The sequence below is a fragment of the Herpailurus yagouaroundi genome, unplaced genomic scaffold (assembly GCF_014898765.1).
Source record: "Herpailurus yagouaroundi ecotype Mexico unplaced genomic scaffold, PumYag 140, whole genome shotgun sequence".
Taxonomy (NCBI): Eukaryota; Metazoa; Chordata; class Mammalia; order Carnivora; family Felidae; genus Herpailurus; species Herpailurus yagouaroundi.
This window is the reverse complement of record NW_024412395.1, coordinates 24,070,033-24,089,823: the sequence shown is the minus strand read 5'-3', so window position 1 is coordinate 24,089,823 and position 19,791 is coordinate 24,070,033. Positions and strand designations below refer to the sequence as shown.

The 19,791-nt window shown below is 34.1% G+C and overlaps 1 protein-coding gene across 4 annotated transcripts in view; it reads left to right on the top strand.

The window, feature by feature from the left end:
* Positions 1-19,791, top strand: part of LRP1B (LDL receptor related protein 1B) — a 1,898,953-nt gene that overhangs the window by 1,432,992 nt on the left and 446,170 nt on the right. For all 4 annotated transcript variants that reach the window (XM_040474969.1, XM_040474970.1, XM_040474968.1 and 1 more), the window contains exons 38-41: positions 10,124-10,250; positions 10,387-10,538; positions 10,836-10,960; positions 12,748-13,119. In XM_040474969.1, the coding sequence (XP_040330903.1) occupies positions 10,124-10,250; positions 10,387-10,538; positions 10,836-10,960; positions 12,748-13,119 (776 nt within the window). The remainder of the gene's footprint in view (positions 1-10,123; positions 10,251-10,386; positions 10,539-10,835; positions 10,961-12,747; positions 13,120-19,791) is intronic.

Below are 19,791 nucleotides of genomic sequence, written 5' to 3'. Positions count from 1 at the left end.
AGTGTGCCTGCGGTAAAGAATTTAGGAGGGATTAAAGCAGAGAACAGAATGTGCAATCGATGATGGAGATGACATTATTAATTTTTATCAATTTCCAGAAATTGCTAAAGACAGAGGCCAAATATAAAGAATGAGTAAGTGACAGATAATTAGAAAGTAGAGCTAGCATATTTAGTCTCCAGTGACAGAAACTTGGGCAATGAAGGGAAAGTAGGAAAAACAGAAATGTTGAGAAGACAGTAGAGTATAGAGGAAGTTTTCTTTAGTATAGGAGTGAGGAGGTACTCTACAAGTTCATAGGCAGAGGGGAAGAAACTGACAGGAAGGCAAGTTCCAGAGAGTGTAGTTGGAACTTAGACAAGGAAGAAGTAATAGGGTGGAACAAGAAGAATAGGGGACCAGAAAGCAGATGTACAAAATTTACATCTTACATCAGGTATTCAAGAAACAGATCCTGGAATGAGAATTCAGTTCAGGAAGTAAGACAGAAGCAGAGTAGGAAAAGGGGAAAGACAAACAAAGATTCAACTGTGAGCAAAAGTCTGGGTCTCAGCCTGATAACTTGTGGATCTCTGGAGTATAAAATTTACTTCAAAGCAAAGGAACTTTACTTTCAAACTCCCACCCAAGCATTGGAAAGGGGCAACCCTTGGGAGACATACACTCCCAAGATTTCTAACTCTCAGCACTACTTGTGAAAGAAGAGTTGTGGCTTAAGAGGACACGTCCTCTTAAGAAAAGTGTCTGTAAGAACTGTAAGAGGCAAAGGACACAGAAACCGTGCACTGGAGTGCATAGAACTAGGAAACAAGATCTGAGAGTGTCTAGGTGGAGTACCAAGTATATACTACAGTTGGGAACCACAGGTTAGATGTTTCCTACCTTTGAGATCTTTTGAAATATCTTAATCTCAAATACCTATGTCCTTTTTGGTTACTGAAAGGATGAGATGAGGTAAATTTAAGCGGGAACATTGAATTAGGAGAATTTCTCTCCCCCTTCTAGTTTTGGAGATGGAATGAAAAGATAGGATATGGCAGTAGAATATATTTTAGCAATTCAATTACTGAAATTGAAGAAAGTCATAAATGATAGTATGAGTAAGGTTAGCAGCTTTAAATGAATAGGTAAGTTTTGCTGAAACTTGTGCTGAATAGAATATGAACAAAAGGATTTAAAGCAACATGAGTTTAGCTGGGATGGATTTCTAGAATCTAATCAGTATGTTTCTATGACCTTGAATAATAACATTCAGCAGTTGAGAAGTAGCGAGGGGAAAAAAAAAAGGAAAAAAAATTGAGTCAAAAAGGGAGCGTGAGATGACAGACTCAAAGTTGAATTGTAATGGAATAACCTTTGGTTACCAGTCAGGAGCTGAGGTCTAGAAGTTAGTGATGCAATCAAGGAAACCAAAAGCAGCAGATTAAGGTCAGAGTAAGGAGTTAGGACATTAATGACCAAGACAACTCAACAAATTAAGAGATGATTTTAGAATTGGTAAAATTGGAAATGGAGCTGTCTCATGTGTTACTTAAAATTAGTGTGTGGCCTTGCTTATGTAAGGCAGAGGCAAAGGAGAGGTGGAAGTCCTTGAAACAGATGAGGTGAACCATGAACTGAGATGTTCACAAAGCCATCAACATGAGTCATAAAGTCCCTAAGAATGTCAGCAGTGGAGGGAGAAGATAGCAGAGTTTTCAGTGAGTAGTAAAACAATTAAATAAATTTGGTGGTTAATTGTGATAGTGATTATGTGGTGGTACAAGAAAATAGGATGTGTGAATTCATGCTGTAAATGTTTTGAAATAAGTGAGTATAACCTCAGAGAAAGTTGTCTTTCTTACTTAAATCTTCTTCACTCTAATGGCATTTATTTCCTCTGGTATCTCATGCAGTAACTCTTCTATTCTATCATCTTTAACTAGTCCTTTTATTCTATCATCTTTAACTAGTCCTTTCAATGAAACCTTTCCCATTTCTTCCAAATAGCATCAAATCTCTGCTATTTGACTCCCCCCACAACAAACACAAACACATCAAACACAAACAAACAAAAAACACAGCAACTTATTTTTCTCTGCATGTTACTTCTTAACTTAGAATAAAGAAGTTCTCTTCTTTCCAGAATTGTTAAAATTTATCCATAGCCAAATTCAGATTTTTTCCAGATTTCACACCATTTGCCTTCTGTTTGATATATTTCTCCATTGATTATCCACTCAAGACTTTATTTTCTCTGTTACTTTCTCTAAATCTGAGTTTTCTTGCTGTATCTAACCTATTCCATATACGTCCTTTGCATCTCTCTCTCCTTATATGTCTTTGTATGCCATTCTCTCTCTTGCTATATTTACCCTTTACCATGTATTGTTGTGTTTTTTTTTTACTTTAATTACTGAATTACATCCAAAATCTCATCTTCATCCCTTCACTTATGTTTCCATTTTCCTTTAGAAAATCTTTATTTGAATGTCCACTGTTATAGAAATTTACATATCCTCCTACCTCTAGTCTAGTGACTTCGTTTCATAACTATGGCATGTCTTTTTGCTCTGACAAGATTGAAATTTACTTTAGTGTAGTTTTTCATCATCTATTTCTTTCTTTATTTTTTAAACATTTTTAGTGTTTGTTTATTTTTGAGAGACAGAGAGACAGAGCACAAGTGGGGGAGGGGCAGTGAGAGAGAGAGGGGAGACACAGAATCCAAAACAGGCTCCAGGCTCCAAGCTGTCAGCACAAAGCCTGATGCAGGGCTCAAACCCATGAACCCTGAGATCATGACCTGAGCCGAAGTTGGACACTCAACTGACTGAGCCATCCAGGGTCCCCTTTCATCACCTATTTCTATCTGTCACTAACTTCTGTCATATCTTCTCTCCAGATGTCTCTTAGATTTTCCATATATTTCTCTTGCAACTTTGAGCTCAGCACTGATTCGGCTTGAGGAGCTCATTAAATATTTTTGGATTTCCTAATTTTGAGCCCCCAGAACGAGATTTATATTTTATTTCACAAAACAAGAAATCTTTGACATATGTGGCATTCATTTAAATATTATTTACCTCCATACCTTCACTTCTTCTTAAAAACATTTCTTAACTGTTAATTAAGTCACATGGATAGATATCTGTCAGGACTTATAATTAAGAATTGATACAACTTTTAAATAAACATTTTCGGGAAATGTTTATTATACTTGGAAATATTAGTTTCTCCCTATACATTATCCACGTTTTACTGACTTTTCAGAAAAGAAAAAAAGGCTTAAAAGTGACCAGTCCATGTAAAAGTTATCCAAACATTGGTTTCTAGGTAATATTACATAGACATTTAAGTGTCAAAATTTTATCATATGAATAAAGTACAGCATTTTTATATTCTGTTTGTAGTTAAAGCATGGTAGGTGGTATTACCAGGGGAAAAGGTAAACCATAATGGAGTAAATTAGCTGAATCCAAGATATAACTGTGCCTTGAAAAGTGGGCATGAAGCCTGTTTTGAACAATGGAGACTTGAAGTTTTTTTTAAATGTAACCAAATACAAAGTAGAAAGCATGTATGAATTTACTTCAGCTTGAAAAATTAGTTTCTACCTTCTATTGATTTTTTTGGTAAGGCATCACTTCCATTTAAAAAATTGAAGTACAATATATATATTTTATGTGAAAAACACTTTCTACAGTAGAAGCCACAGTATGTCACCACATGATACCAAAAAAGTTGATTAACTTCTTGTAGTATATTACATCTAAGTGAAACACAAATACTCTGATTTTGTTTTCTTTAGACACCATAGCTTAACAATAGTTTAACATCTGTTGAGATACCAAGTGTATCGCATACTTTGACACCATATCTCAGAGTATGCTTTTATCTTAAGGCAAGATGACACATATAAAAATGAAGTAGAATTAAGTTTCATTTGCAATTGAAATACTGGTGCAACCAGGGTGTTAGTATATAAGATTAAGATACAATGATGGTCAAATAACTTGGAAACAGTTATACCCCAAATTATAGCCAGCTTTCTCTACAGGTATATAAGAGAGGCATATAATCAAATTATAATGACAAATGAAAGAAAAGTGTCACAATATTTTTTACTAGGAATTTTCTCAAATATTCTGCAAACACCCTTGTTTCAAACTTAGGTTTGCTCACCTAATCTTTTACCATATGCTTTATCTTTATTCCTTAACGTCTAAACGTGAATCTTGGATCTTACTCCCCTTGCTAAAAGGAGGGAAGAAGGACTGGAAGTGATCAAGGTGCCCTGGGCTATCCTTGTAACTCTTGGGTTGGTGGAGGAGAAAGAGTGTACAGAAAGGTCATGCCACCTCCTAGTACAAGAGGGAACTTTTGGTCTGGACCACCAAAGCCATGTTCAGTGGAAACCAGAAATAGCCACACACAAATGCATGACTTTACCTTGATTTTTAAAGGGATCTGACCAATAAAACTGTGGTAAAAGGTAGAAAAGAAGTTTGCAAGATTGATTTCTCTATCCACCTATAGAAATTGTCTCTGCTTCTTTCAATGTGGAATACCCAGGGTGGGTTGGGTATGACTGATAAGACAGATCGGAGGTCATGAAACAAATCAGAAATTTCTGTGTAATGTTTTAAGAATCAGCACATGAGTACTAGTAGTCTAGGCTCTAGGAGTCAAGGTATTAAATATTTCATAGGAAAATACATAAAAGGTAAACATCAAATATTATATATTAGAGATACTATAAATGAATAAAATATAGACCATTTACTCAGGAAAAACACTATGAACATGTAAATAGCAAACCAATATCATATATGTACATAGACATGTATGTGTATATGTATATATTTGTTAAAATGAGAGGGTGTGCAATGAGGCAGGGTATAAATAAAATAAGGGACTAAATGTAGTGCAGGCTATAAACAGAATATGCTGTATCATCACAGATGCCAAATACATTTTTCTTTGTGAAGAATTTTTCCTCATATTTCTCCAGTATTGGCTGGACTTACACATAACAATTGTGTCACTCAATATTGCAGAGTAGTGAATCAAGAAGGAATCTGATATAGAACTTAAGGATAACAGAAACCAGAACAAGTCCTGTAGAATAAATGGTAAATACTGTTTTAGACTTAAACAGAGAAAGAGAATGACTCAGATGGCCTGTATCTTTATTTTGGCTCAAAAGAAAAGTTAATTTCTGAAGTTACTTATAGAAATGACAACTTCTCTCACCATCGCACTTCAGTATTTTCAATGTTGAAGCCTATACTTTTACGACTTAGAGACTTACACCTAGCAAGTTTTAAGTATTTCTTTTGGCATTTTTCTTAAGGCAAATCTTTACCCATTTGCCTCTGCCATTAAACAGTGAGTTTCATGAGGGTCACTGAGTCCAGTTCATTTTATAGCAACAACTGCTAGCATTACATAACAACATTAATATTGGTTGAATGAGTACGTGACTGCACTGAAAGAATACATTTGAGAATCATCCACCAAACTACAGACAAAAATAAATAAATAAATGAATAAAATAAAAAGAAGAAGAAAAGCAGTGTTCAAGGTTATACTGTCTCTAGACTCTTCCTTTTAACAGAGTGTCCCTCTATCTGTGCTTGAGTTCTTTTTATGCTATAGGAACCTCTAAGCAAAAGTAACACATTCAGGACTTGAAAAGTGATTTGGGATTGCCATGTAATGCTTTCTCAAAGCAAAATTGCACATAAATGAAGGAAAAGGAAATGCAAAGAAACACTCACAGGAATAGAGAAGGTTCTTCATTACAGCGTATATCTCTCAGAGGGGATGCATTCGTGAAATGTATTCGTGAAATGTATTCAAATTTGTATAGTATGTTATTTACATGTACCTTAAAGATTGAGACATTGACGTGTTGGCCTATGAAGTACTCGATTAGTATGAGTTTAAAGTAATTCTAATGAAACTGCTAAGACATTGAAAGTTACAAGCAGTTTGTCAAAAGCTCATGCTCACACAAAGGCTAGCTGGTGTTGTTAATTTGTAGGTTTGTTTGGTTTTTTATATTTTTTGCTGATACAGTATCTCGCTATTGCCCATTGGTGTGGCAGAGGAATCTTCTCAACCAAGGCAACTGCCTATAAAAGAATTATATGATCTTTATTTTTGTGCCTGCACGGACATTTTTGGTTATCTCATCTTTGTTTAGCATACGTGATAAAGTATATAAATCATGCTGTCCTAGAAGGATGTAAGAATGGGAAAAAATGGTGAGTTCATTGTAAAAATTGCAGCCCAGATCTGTGTTCAGAGGAAATAGTTTAGCAGTCAAATTAAGAATCTTAAACCCAAAGAAAATGATTGATTCAAATTAGTTTCTTTTCACTATTGTTCATATATCTATAAGAATCACCCTTAATACTATTCTTTTTATGATAATTTAGACTTATTCAGTATTCTTTTTCCACCTCACACTTTTTACCCTTCCCCAGCAAAGCCAAAGCTTTTTTTCATGTTACTTTTATTTCTCAAAAAATATTTATTCGAAATTGGCATTTATAATATTTTGTATATTTTTCAACTTTAATTGTGATAGAAAAAGATTTGCTTTCTTTGATAAGTATACCTTCATGTAAAGTAATTCTGACATCAGTACGCTGGTTATATGGTCAATTCAGTAAACTTTCGAAGACTCTAAGTGTATCCTAAGCCTTTGGGAATTCCAGTGCTCCTAAATCTTTTGCCTATTTTTCAAATGTCAATAATTAATTGGAATTACTACTTGAACATAGTATGCATTCATTGCACATTTTCCTGCCAAGAACTGTGTCTCATAAGACAATAAGGATATTTGTGTTATGATGATTTCTGACAGTATTCTTATAATCCTTCAAACCACTTTTGAATGTCCCATTTGTATTTTTTTTTATTTTAAATCTGTAACTGCAAGCCCCTGTAAGTATGGGAATTTACAGTTTAAGACAAATGATCATCCAGAGAAACTTCAATTATATAACATAACATTTGATTTTGACAATTCTGAAAATTTCTAGGTCTGGGATAAACTTGAGAAGTATCTTAAGTGCTAGATTAACCAAGCTAGGGATCTAAAGGCAGTTTCCTTCATTATATCATACAATTCAACAAACATTTCACTACAGCAAATTTTGAACTCAAATGGGGACATCGGTCTGTAAGGCTGCCACTGAATCTTAATTTCCGTGGGGTCTCAAAACCAGTGATAAGGATTTTCATTTATTCCCTTCATGAAAAAATCACACTTAGATGCAAAGAATCTATGTTCGTTAAAGATATCTCAAGTACATCTATGTAAATTACTATCTTAAATTATTCATAAGTTTCTCCCTGCAGTTTCATAAGCTTAGTGTTCTTTCTCTACATTTAGTTATAATCCCTGAAGGTTCTCACGGTGCTAATTCTATTCAATTTGTTATTTTTAATTTTTGTTTAAGGAGAAAATAAATTACTATTTCCTGAAATTCATAAAATGCCGCTTAACTTAAGTAGGTATAGAATCTTTTAGTTTTATTAAGTTGATAAATTGTTTAGCCATAAAAGTGGTTCCTGTAGTCAGATTTGGCTTCATATATAATGATAATTTACCTAATCACTACTGAAAATTTGAGTAAAATCTGTACTCACAATAGTTTTATTTTGAGTAATTCTAGTTCTTAATTTTATTGTTATTCATCCAGGCCTCCTGCATGGAAGTAATACAGATTTAAAATGCAAAGGGACTACTAGAGAAAAAAGAATGAGAGACTGGTTTCTTGATACTAGGGCTTTTTTCATGGCTTGTTCTGTGTTTTTTAAGTATGAAGATCTTTGTTCTAATTCCTTATACCTAAGGAAAAGTAGCATTTTATATGAGATTATTATATTATTGTATTATGTTTATATTTTGTGAGACAACGTAGAGAATACACCACAGGCCTGGGTTAGTAAAGCCTGAGTGAAGTTCCTGGCTTTGACCCTTTCTTACCAGCTGTGTGACTGGATGATTGACTTCCTGAGCCACAGTTTCCATAGCTGTGAGAAGCAGAGCTAAATTTGTTAAATGAGTTGATTTGCTCTGTTCACTCAAAATATTTTTATTTATTTTTTAAAATAATATTTGTATTATTCATTTAGTACATCTGAAAGCAGATTACTATTAAATAAAAGGGATATTGTACATATTTCCTTTCATATTTAAACTCTGGAGTATGTTAGGGGTGCCTGAGTGGCTCAGTCCAGTGAGCTTCTCCACTTCGGCTCCCATGATCTCATGGTTCATGAGCTGGTGCCCAGCGTCAGGCTCTGTGCTGACAGCTCAGAGCCTGGAGCCTACTTTGGAGTCTGTGTCTCCCTCTCTCTCTGCCCCTCCCCTGCTCACATTCTGTCTCTCTCTGTCTCTCAAAAATAAATAAACATTAAAAAATAAATTAAAAAAAATAAACTGGAGTATGTTAAAATAGATGACAACAATCAGACTGAATAAGCACCTGTCTGTCTTGGCTCCCAAAATGCCTCCTTCACAGTGTTATGCCCCCTGCCATTTTGACACAGTGATTGATTAGTCATTTTAGGAGCATTATTAAAATTTTTCCTTAAAAAGTTAAATGGAGCATCAAATTTGGCCTCCCAGTTATTTTATTTTTTAATACAATGAGAATCTCCATTAAAGTTTAAAAATCTTAACTTTAATGAAAACATAGATTTTTTATGGCTATTTCAACCTATAGCTAACCAATAAAATGCTGGTTGGATTTCTTGTACGAAGTTTTCCCTTTCTAATTATAGACCATATAAATATGAACGAAAGCTTCTTCAGGATTAATATACTTGGAATTCTAGCCACACCTTCTTTTTCATCTGGTTGTGAAAGTCCAGCACATTTATTTTATACAGCATTTCCATGAAAAAAAATCAACTTTTAAAATAAATCAAAACAATATGCGTAAAGGGAATACATATATTTTTATGTAGTTTAAGTATCTTTTTATGGATAAATAATACATTTGAGTGGATACAAAATATGAATGTACATCTTTGATTTTTCTATATGCAACCTCATTTTCTCATGTATGATCACTCATATATACGTATTCAAATATGCACAAAATACGCATTCATTGTTGCCTGGATGAATCAATGATTGCCATATTTTTCTAAATTCTAATCACTGCTGTTTCCTGACAGCTAAATAAAAACTTCAGTGGACGTAATTTCAAAAGAATGGATCCTATTTATCTGAAAGCATGGATTTTGTATTGTAATATAAATATTATGTATGCTGAACGAATGAGCAAAAGAAAGCATGAATAATATGCCTTCTGTTTTTCTACATTTAGTTTTTTGACATGTTTTATTTCAGCATACTCTGGATTTTCTTTCTGTATTTCATTTTCTTCCATGTTCCATTTTGTATTACGTGATTACTATAATAGGAATATCTGCTTTTGTATGAATCTATGTTTTATGATTGCTTCACAAGATAACTTACAAAATTCAAATTAGAATGGTTACATTTATCAGTGTAATTGGACAGAACTGAAATTATAGTGCATTCATATATATATTAATAAATATTTATCTCCCACTAATTTTTATTTTAAAATTTTTCTAATTTCCTAGTGCTGTAGGTATAATAGTAGATGAAAATGAGAAAAGATCACAGTCTTCATTGAGCTTATTATCCAATGAGGGCAAAAAAACATTAATAAAAATAACACTGTAAAGAAATATAAGAACGATAACACTGTAAATTTCACTCTAATCCATGCAGAGTATAGGGTAAAATAATCAGAACACAGAAGAATTTTTGAGGGAAATGATGTTTGCAATGGGAACAAGAGCAAATGAGGCAAACAGGTTGGAGAAGAGCAAGCATTTCAGACAGGGAGTAGCCTATGCAAAGTATTCTGGAGGGATTTTGAATCCATCCTTGTGATTTCTATGAATCGTTAAATATTTTTTAAAATAAAAAAATTCTTTTTCACAAATATAAACACATGGATGTTGATTTCTAAAATGTATTATTTTTGTTCTATTGGTATGAATGTCACTGCTTTATTGTTAATAATATGGGGTTTTTTTGTATTTATCTGCATATTACTATAAATCAACAATTTCATTTCAGCTATTTGTTCTGGACTGAATGGGGACAGATGCCCTGCATTGGAAAAGCTCGCTTAGATGGCTCCGAGAAGGTTATCCTTGTAAGCATGGGAATAACATGGCCAAATGGTATCTCCATTGACTATGAGGTGTGTTGGATTTCTTAAGTATTTAAAGCGCATTAACTGCCAACTTGCATTAATCCACTCTTAGTGTTCTCTTATTTTTTTAATAAACCACTTAATCCAAAACAGCTTGTAACATTACTTTTCAATCGATCTTTAGGAAAACAAATTGTACTGGTGTGATGCTCGTACAGACAAAATAGAAAGAATTGACCTTGAGACTGGAGGGAATCGTGAGATGGTGCTGTCAGGGAGCAATGTGGATATGTTTTCAGTTGCGGTCTTTGGGGCTTACATCTACTGGTCTGACAGGTAATTTATTTTTTCATAAGTATTTGAGTCTCAAAATGTTATTTCAGTGCCAGTTGCTTTACCCTTGTAGGATTAGCCATTCCCTAGCAAGGGCACAAAAAGGATCTCACAAAGCCATGTGATTTCCACAGAAAGTCAGGGCACTCTTGCTATTCCAGGCTCAAGCGTTTCAATGTCACAGACTAAAGTTGGTTTCTTTCCCCTTCTGCTTGGCCATCTGTTATCTTCAGTTTAAATAACTGGCTTGATGTGAATTACTTAAAGATTGTTGATCACGTATGTCCAACTTTTTGTCAGAGCACATGCCAACGGGTCCATCAGAAGAGGCCACAAGAATGATGCCACAGAAACCGTAACCATGAGAACAGGTCTTGGAGTCAACCTGAAGGAAGTTAAAATCTTTAACCGAGTAAGAGAGAAAGGTCAGCATTCTTATAAAATAAATATATCTTACATTATTTCTCTCCTTTTTAAAAAATATTAATCAAAGTTAGAGATTCTTATATGAATCCAAAACCTCAAAACTGTATTTTTTAACATCTAATTTCCTATAAAAATCATACAGTAGTCTAATGAAATGAATACACAATAGTTCATACATAGATAGTTTTGCCTTAGACAGTGTATTTATATGGACATGTTATATGCCTGGCATGCCTTCAGTATAGGTTTGGGCTAAGTAATGTAGAAGATTTTGATAAATATACATACTCGACAAAAAAATACAAAGCACAATTAGGATATTAGAGAGTAAAAGTTGCCAAAGCTATGTGTTTTGGGTTATGTTTTAATATGTAAAGTGATATGGCTTCAGAAGTTTGCTATTGGTGTGAAATATTTCTGAAGTCATCAATCCCTTAAAATGTGTTTTTTGAAACTGATATAAATGTGGTTTGGATTTTTTTTTTTAATTTACCTCAATTAAGTGTCCATTTTATGTCATTAAATATCCATATTAATGTCCATTAAAATAAATTGTAATTAATTTTCTTGACATCAAAGGAATGTATAATAATTTTATAGTTGATGATGGATTCATGGAAGAAAATCAGCCGTATGGAGCAATCTTGATAGTATACTACATCTTCACTCAAAACTGAAGTAAAAACTTACGCTTAATATACTTAGGAGGTTAGGTACATTGGCACTGTAAATTTCTTTGATAGCTTTCATATTTCATAGACACAGATTTTAAAGCAGTGCACTGTTTGTTGGGGAACTCAGTTCATGTTTTGAGAAAATATTATTTGTGCCAAAGATTACAGTACATGAAACCTGTTGCAATCTCAGCATCAAGTTTCAAAAAAGAGATATACACTTAACTGGCTGATTACAAGAAAAATGTAATGCTTTTATTTAGATGATAATTAGAGCAGAAGAATGCAGTCTTTTAAATCAGAAATCCAAGATTTAAACTGGTGTGAAAAAAGTCAGTATTTTATAGTATTTGACTTTTTTACTGACCAGTATTAAGAATAATAATAATAAAAAATAACAGACTATTCAACATTATTTTAAAAAATATTTCTGTAAGAGGGCTCCCTGAGTGGCACAGTCAGTTAAGCGACTCTTTTTTTTTTTTTTAATGTTTATTTATTTTTGAGAGAGAGAGTGACACAGAGTGTGAGCAGGGGAGGGGCAGAGAGAGAGGGAGACAGAATCTGAAGCAGGTTTCAGGCTCTGAGATGTCAGCACAGAGCCTGATGCAGGGCTGGAAGCACGAACCATGAGGCCATGACCTGAGCCAAAGTCGGACACTTAACTGACTGAGCCACCCAGGCACCCCTAAGTGACTCTTGTTATTAGCTCAGGTCTTGATTTCAGGATAGTGAGTTAAAGCCCTCCACTGGGCTCCATGCAGTGCATGAAGCTTACTTTAAACATTTTTTTTCTGGGGGCGCCTGGGTGGCGCAGTCGGTTAAGCGTCCGACTTCAGCCAGGTCACGATCTCGCGGTCCGTGAGTTCGAGCCCCGCGTCAGGCTCTGGGCTGATGGCTCAGAGCCTGGAGCCTGTTTCCGATTCTGTGTCTCCCTCTCTCTCTGCCCCTCCCCCGTTCATGCTCTGTCTCTCTCTGTCCCCAAAAAAATAAATAAACGTTAAAAAAAAAATTTTAAACATTTTTTTTCTGAAAGAAAAATCATTTGAAAACAAAATAAAAAACCAAACATATATGTTTGTATATGTGTGTGTCTTTTTTTTCCTATTTAGGGACCAATGTTTGTGAAAAGGACAATGGTGGATGCCAGCAACTTTGTCTTTATCGAGGAAATTCTCGGAGAACTTGCACTTGTGCCCATGGATATTTAGCAGAGGATGGAGTTACTTGCCTAAGGCATGAAGGCTATTTGCTATATTCAGGGAGAACAATATTAAAAAGTATACATCTTTCTGATGAAACCAATTTAAATTCACCAATAAGGCCATATGAAAATCCACATTATTTTAAGAATGTCATAGCCTTGGCTTTTGACTATAATCAAAGAAGAAAAGGTACCAACCGAATCTTTTACAGCGATGCACACTTTGGAAATATACAGCTTATTAAAGATAACTGGGAAGACAGACAAGTAATCGTTGAAAGTAAGTACAATATTTTTTTAAATACTTTGGTGAAAATGAGTATCATTTGCATTAGCAGAGAAATTAGAATGGTAATTGTATGTAGTAATTACATTTTTTTGAGTTTATATTCAAGAATAATGCACCTATGTTATCTGATCTGCTGAAAGTCAAAGAAGCAATTAACCGTTAGCATGTACAGTATGTATATTATGATTATTAGTTTCTAATCATGGATCTTTCAATATAATCCTTGACAGTGTCTTTTTGTACGTATATCAAAATTCATGGAAATTTTTTTTCAGTATAAAACTATACTAATTTTATTTTCTTCTTCTGGGTGAAATTATACCTTTAGGAATATCTGCCTAATTTTATTCAGTGAATTGTATTTTCTCAAACAAATATCAGAGATTATTATTTGTGTGTGTGTGTGTGTGTGTGTGTGTGTATAGTAGTGTTGAGAAAATGTTAGTAAATAAATACTATTTTAAAATATTTTTATATTTTAAGGGACATATTCATTCCAGCAAAATATTGTTATTCATGTAGTTTATTGTTTTATATTTGTATTGTTTATTCATATAGTTATTCATATTGTTTAGAGAAACATCTTTCTGCCATCCAACTTTCAACAAGGATGATCTTTACATTCCTGATATAACCTCTTTTTTTTCTCTCTGTGTGATTTTCATATATCCCTCACTTTTCCAATTTCATTATACTTGAAGACAATCCTTTTCATTACTTTTTAAATTGTAAAATAATGCATAAATTAATTGTATTCAAGTAAAATAGATTTAAAAACTAAATTTCTGCCTTATCACTGCAACATCAATTCCATTTACTTACCCATAACAGCAGTCATGTCTTCAGAACTTTTTTCATGTAATGTGTATCTCATTTGTAATTACAAAATTGAATGATACTATATGCATTATTCAGATTTTTTATATATGTACCTTGAAAAGTTTTTATTTCCTATTTAAGACTCTATCTAATTCTTTTGAAAGCCTGTGCCTATTTTACACTAAATATAAACTAATCATTTTGTTCTGATAAACATTTATTTCTGGTAATTCATCATTACCTACAATCTCAAAATGAACATTTGTGCATATAAATATTTTTATTCACACATGTATTTCTTTAGCATAGAATCCTAGAAATAGAATTGCAGAATCAATCAGTATTTATTGTAATTTTTTAGCTGGTCAAATTCCTGCCAAAAAGACCATACCAGTTTCTATTTTCATCAAATGTATATGAAAAGGCTTATTGTCTCACACTGTTTTCAACAATAATTTCATAATTTTTATTAATTTATGACTATCTAATTTGTAAGAAAAGTCAACTTATATTAATATACCTGATAGCTAGTGAAATATAACATCTACTATATGTTTACTCATTCAAATGTAAGTATAAATATGGTCAAACTTATTATACATTGCCACCAATGCAATGCCTAACATTCTGCTAGGCCAGTATTTGTTTATTCAAATCTTACTCAGATTTTCCAAATTGGTTCAAACATATACTTGTATAAATATATATTATCATTTCTTTATTCTCTAGGTTACTACACTTATTGATAATTTCATACCAGTTATAAATTACAGAACGTGCCAATATGCCATTTTGGGGTGTGTGTGTGTGTGTGTGTGTGTGTGTGTGTGTGTTTGAAAAAGAGAGAGAGACAGAGGGAGGGAGATAATGCAACTGTAACAATATTAGTCATAAAGTACAGACATATTTGAGATTTATCAACTCAGTATATGTATAGGAAGTTTAGATTATACTACTACTCTAGTCCTCCGTTTCTTCTAGACTGATACAGTTCAGAGTTGAAAGTGCTTGCATTATATCCACAATATATTAATTAACTTATTAATTCATTTTCTATGCTTCAGAATTTTTGTCAGGTATTCTGGTTATAAAGTTGAATACCAGCCCATAGGCCTTTAGAAGCCACAGTTTCAGAAGAGACTGCAAATAAACATTGAAATTAAGTAGAAGCCACAAGATACTAAAAGACTAGAGAATTTTAAAAAAACCAAAAAACAAACAAACAAACAAACAAAAACTGTTTGGGGAAGACTATAAGACGCCACTGACCTGAGTTGAGGACACTTAAAAGATCAATAGAAACCTATTAGTAGACTGGGGCAGGTAGAGGAGGAGAGGAAGAAAAAATAATTCTAGACCTGTGGTCCTCAAGTGTGGTTTCCTGGGGACTCCTGATAGGTGTTTGTGGAGTCTAAGAGATCAATAGTATTTTCATAATAATACTAGATAATTGCCTTTCCACAGAATTGACCTTTGCATTGATGGTGTGAAAGCAGTGGTGGCCAAACTGCTGACAACTTAGTGCTAATCAAAGCAATGGCACTAAACTGTATTAGTAGTCATTGTATTTTTCAATGCTGCTTAATAGCAGAGAAAAAAAAAGCCTGTTTCACTTAAGAACATCCTTAAAGAGAGTAAAACATTTTTATTTTATTAAATCCTGATCCTACAGTACACATCTCTTTATTAGTCTATGTGATGAAATACACATAGGACACTTTTGCTGCATTCTGAACTTCATTGGCTGCCTAAAGGAAACCAAGTATTTGTGTGATTATTTGGATCCATGCTTCTTTTAAGGAACACCATGCTTTACTTGAAAGAGTGAGGAACATATAGTCTATGGTTATTCAAACCTTGGTGTGTAGCAGACATTTTCTAAAGAACGAACACAATGAGTCTGTCACTACAAGGAAAATGACTTCCAATATCTGCTGCAAATAATAGAAATCAAGCTTTCATGTAAAAGTTACAATTCCGGAGGATTTGTATCTAGTACAGTAAGCTTGATGACTTCCCAGTGCTTAAAGGCTTCTCTGATGATATGGGTGTTGGTATTATTGAGCTAATTTTTTGCACAATGAAATGTGTCAACAGATATGCTTAACTTAGGGAACCAATATTTTTCAAATGACATGATAAAAAAGTCATGAATGGGTAAATGATCCATTCAAAGTGTAGGATGGACCAATGGATTTTAATATGATAGAGTATGAAAAGTTCACCAGTATGGTTTCTGATTCCACACTGAAGCTAAGCTTTAAGTAACTACCACTTGTTATGTGTTAGTAGAGTGTGAAAGAATATCCAGAATTATCTGAAAAGGCTACTAAAACACCTTTCTCTTCCAACTTCATAGCTGTGTGAGGCTGGATTTTCTTCACATATTTCAACTAAAACAACCTAACAGGAAAAGAAGCCGATGTGTGAACCTAGCTGTCTTCTAGTAATCCAGAAACTAAACAGACTTGTAAAATTTTAAAACAGTATTCCGTTCTCATTTAAAACAATACAGGCGTGCCTGGGGGGCTCAGTTGGTTAAACAGCTGACTCTTGATTTTGGCTCAGGTCATGATTTCAGTCATGAGATTGAGCCCCACATCGCACTCCACACTGAGCCTAGAGCCTGCTTGGGATTCTTTCTGTCCCTTTCTCTCTGACTCTCTCTCACACTCTGTTTCTCAAAATAAGTAAATAAACCTTAAACAAAATAAATTAAACAATACAGGTATTTTCTTAGAAGGTGTTAGTTATATTAATATGCAGTCAATTCATTTGTGTTTTACAAGATGAATTGAAATTTACAAATTAAATTTTACAAATTTACAAATTATAAGAGGTTAATATATATTTAAAACAAAATTTTTAGTTTAAATTTCTAATATGGTAAATAAATATGATGCAAATCACACAAAATTTCTTTCAAGTCCTCAATTTTTAAGATAGTAAAAGTTCTCAGAATAAGTTTCCAAACTACTCTTCTAGAATAAGCGCTCAGAAAATTTTTATTTTTTTAAAAGGTTATTTATTTATTTTGAGAGAGAGAGAGCTAGCTGGGGTGAGGCAGAGAGAGGAGAGAGAGCGAATCCCAAGCTGGCTCCTTGCTGACAGCATGGAGCCTGATGTGGGGCTTGAACTCATGAATTGTGAAATCATGACCTGAGCCGAAACCTAGAGTCAGACACTTAACTGACTGAGCAACCCAGGAACCTCCAAGCTCAGAAAATCTTTAGTACAAAGACAGGGTAGACAAGGAATCACATATCCTTTAGTGTGATTAGAATGTGGATTATATGGCATAAATTGGTGTGAGATGAAGATAAAGTCCTAGGGAGGGTGCCAATAATGAAAGATTTGATCTGCCAATATAAGGAGCATTAAAAAAAGTTTAGGGGTGCCAGGTCAGTCAGTTAAGCATCCGACTTCAGTTTAGGTCAGGATGTCACAGTTGGTGAGTTTGAGACCCACATCGGCTCTCTGCTGATGGAGCCTGGAGCCTGCTTTGGATTCTGTGTCTTCAGCTTTCTCTGCCCCTACCCAGCTTGTGCTGTCTTTATTCCAAAAATAAACATTAAAAAAATAAATAAATAAAAATACAAATAAATTTTAAAAAGTTTATTGAGATACAATTTATACACCATACAATTCACCCATTAAAAGTACACAACTGAATAGTTTTTGGTGTATTACATTACATTTTTAATTTTTTAAATTAGGTAATATATATTATGCATAATATATAATACATATATAATAAAATTCGCCATTTCAACTATTTTTAATTGTACAATTCAATGCAATTAAATTCTTAATATTGTGCAATCATCATGATCATTTCCAAAATCTTTTTATCACTTCAAATAAAATTCTGTTTAAAAGTTACTCCCCATTCCTTTTCCCCATAGCCCCTGGTAACCTTTGATCTGCTTGCTTTCTTTATAAATCTGCCTATTTTAGGTATTTCATGTTAGTGTAATGACACAATATTTTACCTTATGTATGTGGCTTATGTCACTTAGCATAATGTTTTCAAGGTTCATTCATGTTACAGAATGAATCAAATTCATTCCTCTTTTTGTACCTGAATAATCTTTTATTGTATATATAAACCACATTTTGTTTATCCTTTCATTTCATTTGCAGACACTTGGTTTCTTTCTACTTTTTGACTATTGTAGAAATGCTGCAATGAACACTGATGTACTAATATCCGAGATAAGTAGTTTTGGTTTTATTAGTAGATGAAGGGAAAACATTTGTGTTATAAGGTATACATACACTAGGCTTTTGTTTTATGATGATAAGTCTGGCTGTGCTATGTTCAGTAAAGTTCAATGGTCATGTCTGAAGGCTAAGATGACTTAAGAGTATAGATCCTTTTAGAACAGTGGTAAATGAAACTGAAAGCATATTAAAGTATACATGCAACCAAACCATTCTACTCCTGCCTCCTAAAATCAAAGCAATTAAAACCAGTAGCATTTTCGTGGCTGAAAGTGTTAAGGCACATGGAAGAAGTGAAACAAAATAGCTGGGAGTTGGAAATCAGTCAAGTTGGGATTCAGATCCCACTTTGCTGTTTATTTACTATGTGATACTGTCAGTTTCCTCACCTCCGAAATGGGAAACCAAATCATAGTTTTTTGTGTGTGTGGAGGTTTTATAAGAAAGGGTATGCACAAAACTTACAATCAAGCCTAATTTTATTTAAAACTTTGTGTTACTGTATTTGTTTTTTTTTGTTTTTTTTTCCAACGTTTATTATTTTTGGGACAGAGAGAGACAGAGCATGAACGGGCGAGGGGCAGAGAGAGAGGGAGACACAGAATCGGAAACAGGCTCCAGGCTCTGAGCCATCAGCCCAGAGCCCGACGCGGGGCTCGAAGTCATGGACTGTGAGATCGTGACCTGGTTGAAGTCGGACGCTTAACCGACTGCGCCACCCAGGTGCCCCTGTGTTACTGTATTTGTGATACATTTGTGGATTATTTAAGATAATTATCCTCTAAATTATTTTTAGAATACATGTTAGAGTTGTTAAACAATCAGAAATAATTATAATAATTACAGATATGAGGTAGTGTATTAAGGTCAGACTAGAATTTAAAAATTAAGATTAGTTTACATGGATAATTCACATAAACTTCTCTAAATACTCTCCTTACACCACCCCATCCCCACTAAGAAGTTGCTAATTTGTTTAACCATCGTAATCCTCTCTTAAAGTTTTGTAGGAGAATTTATAGTTTGATTTGCCAGACCAGAAAATAAAAACAACAAAAAAAGCAAAACAATTCCCTCCCCCAAAAGAGTTACTGGTACACGAGTATATACAAATGAGATGCAAAGTTCATTTTTGTCTTGGTATTGCATTTTAATAATTCTGGAATAATGCATTTCGTCTTGTTACATCTTTTACCACATATAAAAAGAAAAAAAAACTTAATGGCAACATGATGAAGTATTTAAAGATATCAAAAGCAGTGATAGGGCTGCAGCTGCTGTGAAGGGCTGCTGGGCTGAGGGTGCTGATCCTTCTCAGTTGCTTTCCTTCTCTGTGTGGGGTGAGCAGGTCTCGGGGCCCTGGCCCAGCCCTGTTGTGGGTAGGCTACTGTGAGAAGTGCAGGACCTATGGCACTCCTGGCATGGTCACTTCTCCAGTCTGTCTGCTGGGTGGGCATCGCCCGGCCCATTACAGCTTGACTGCTGAGCAGAACGGGCGTGGCTGGAGCACCTGCCTATCCTAGTTGTAGTTCAGGGTGCTCACCCTGCCCTTGCATCTTGTCTCCTTAGCTAAAGGGCTCAAGAATTGCATCCCTCCCAGTTGTGGTTTGGTCTCCATGG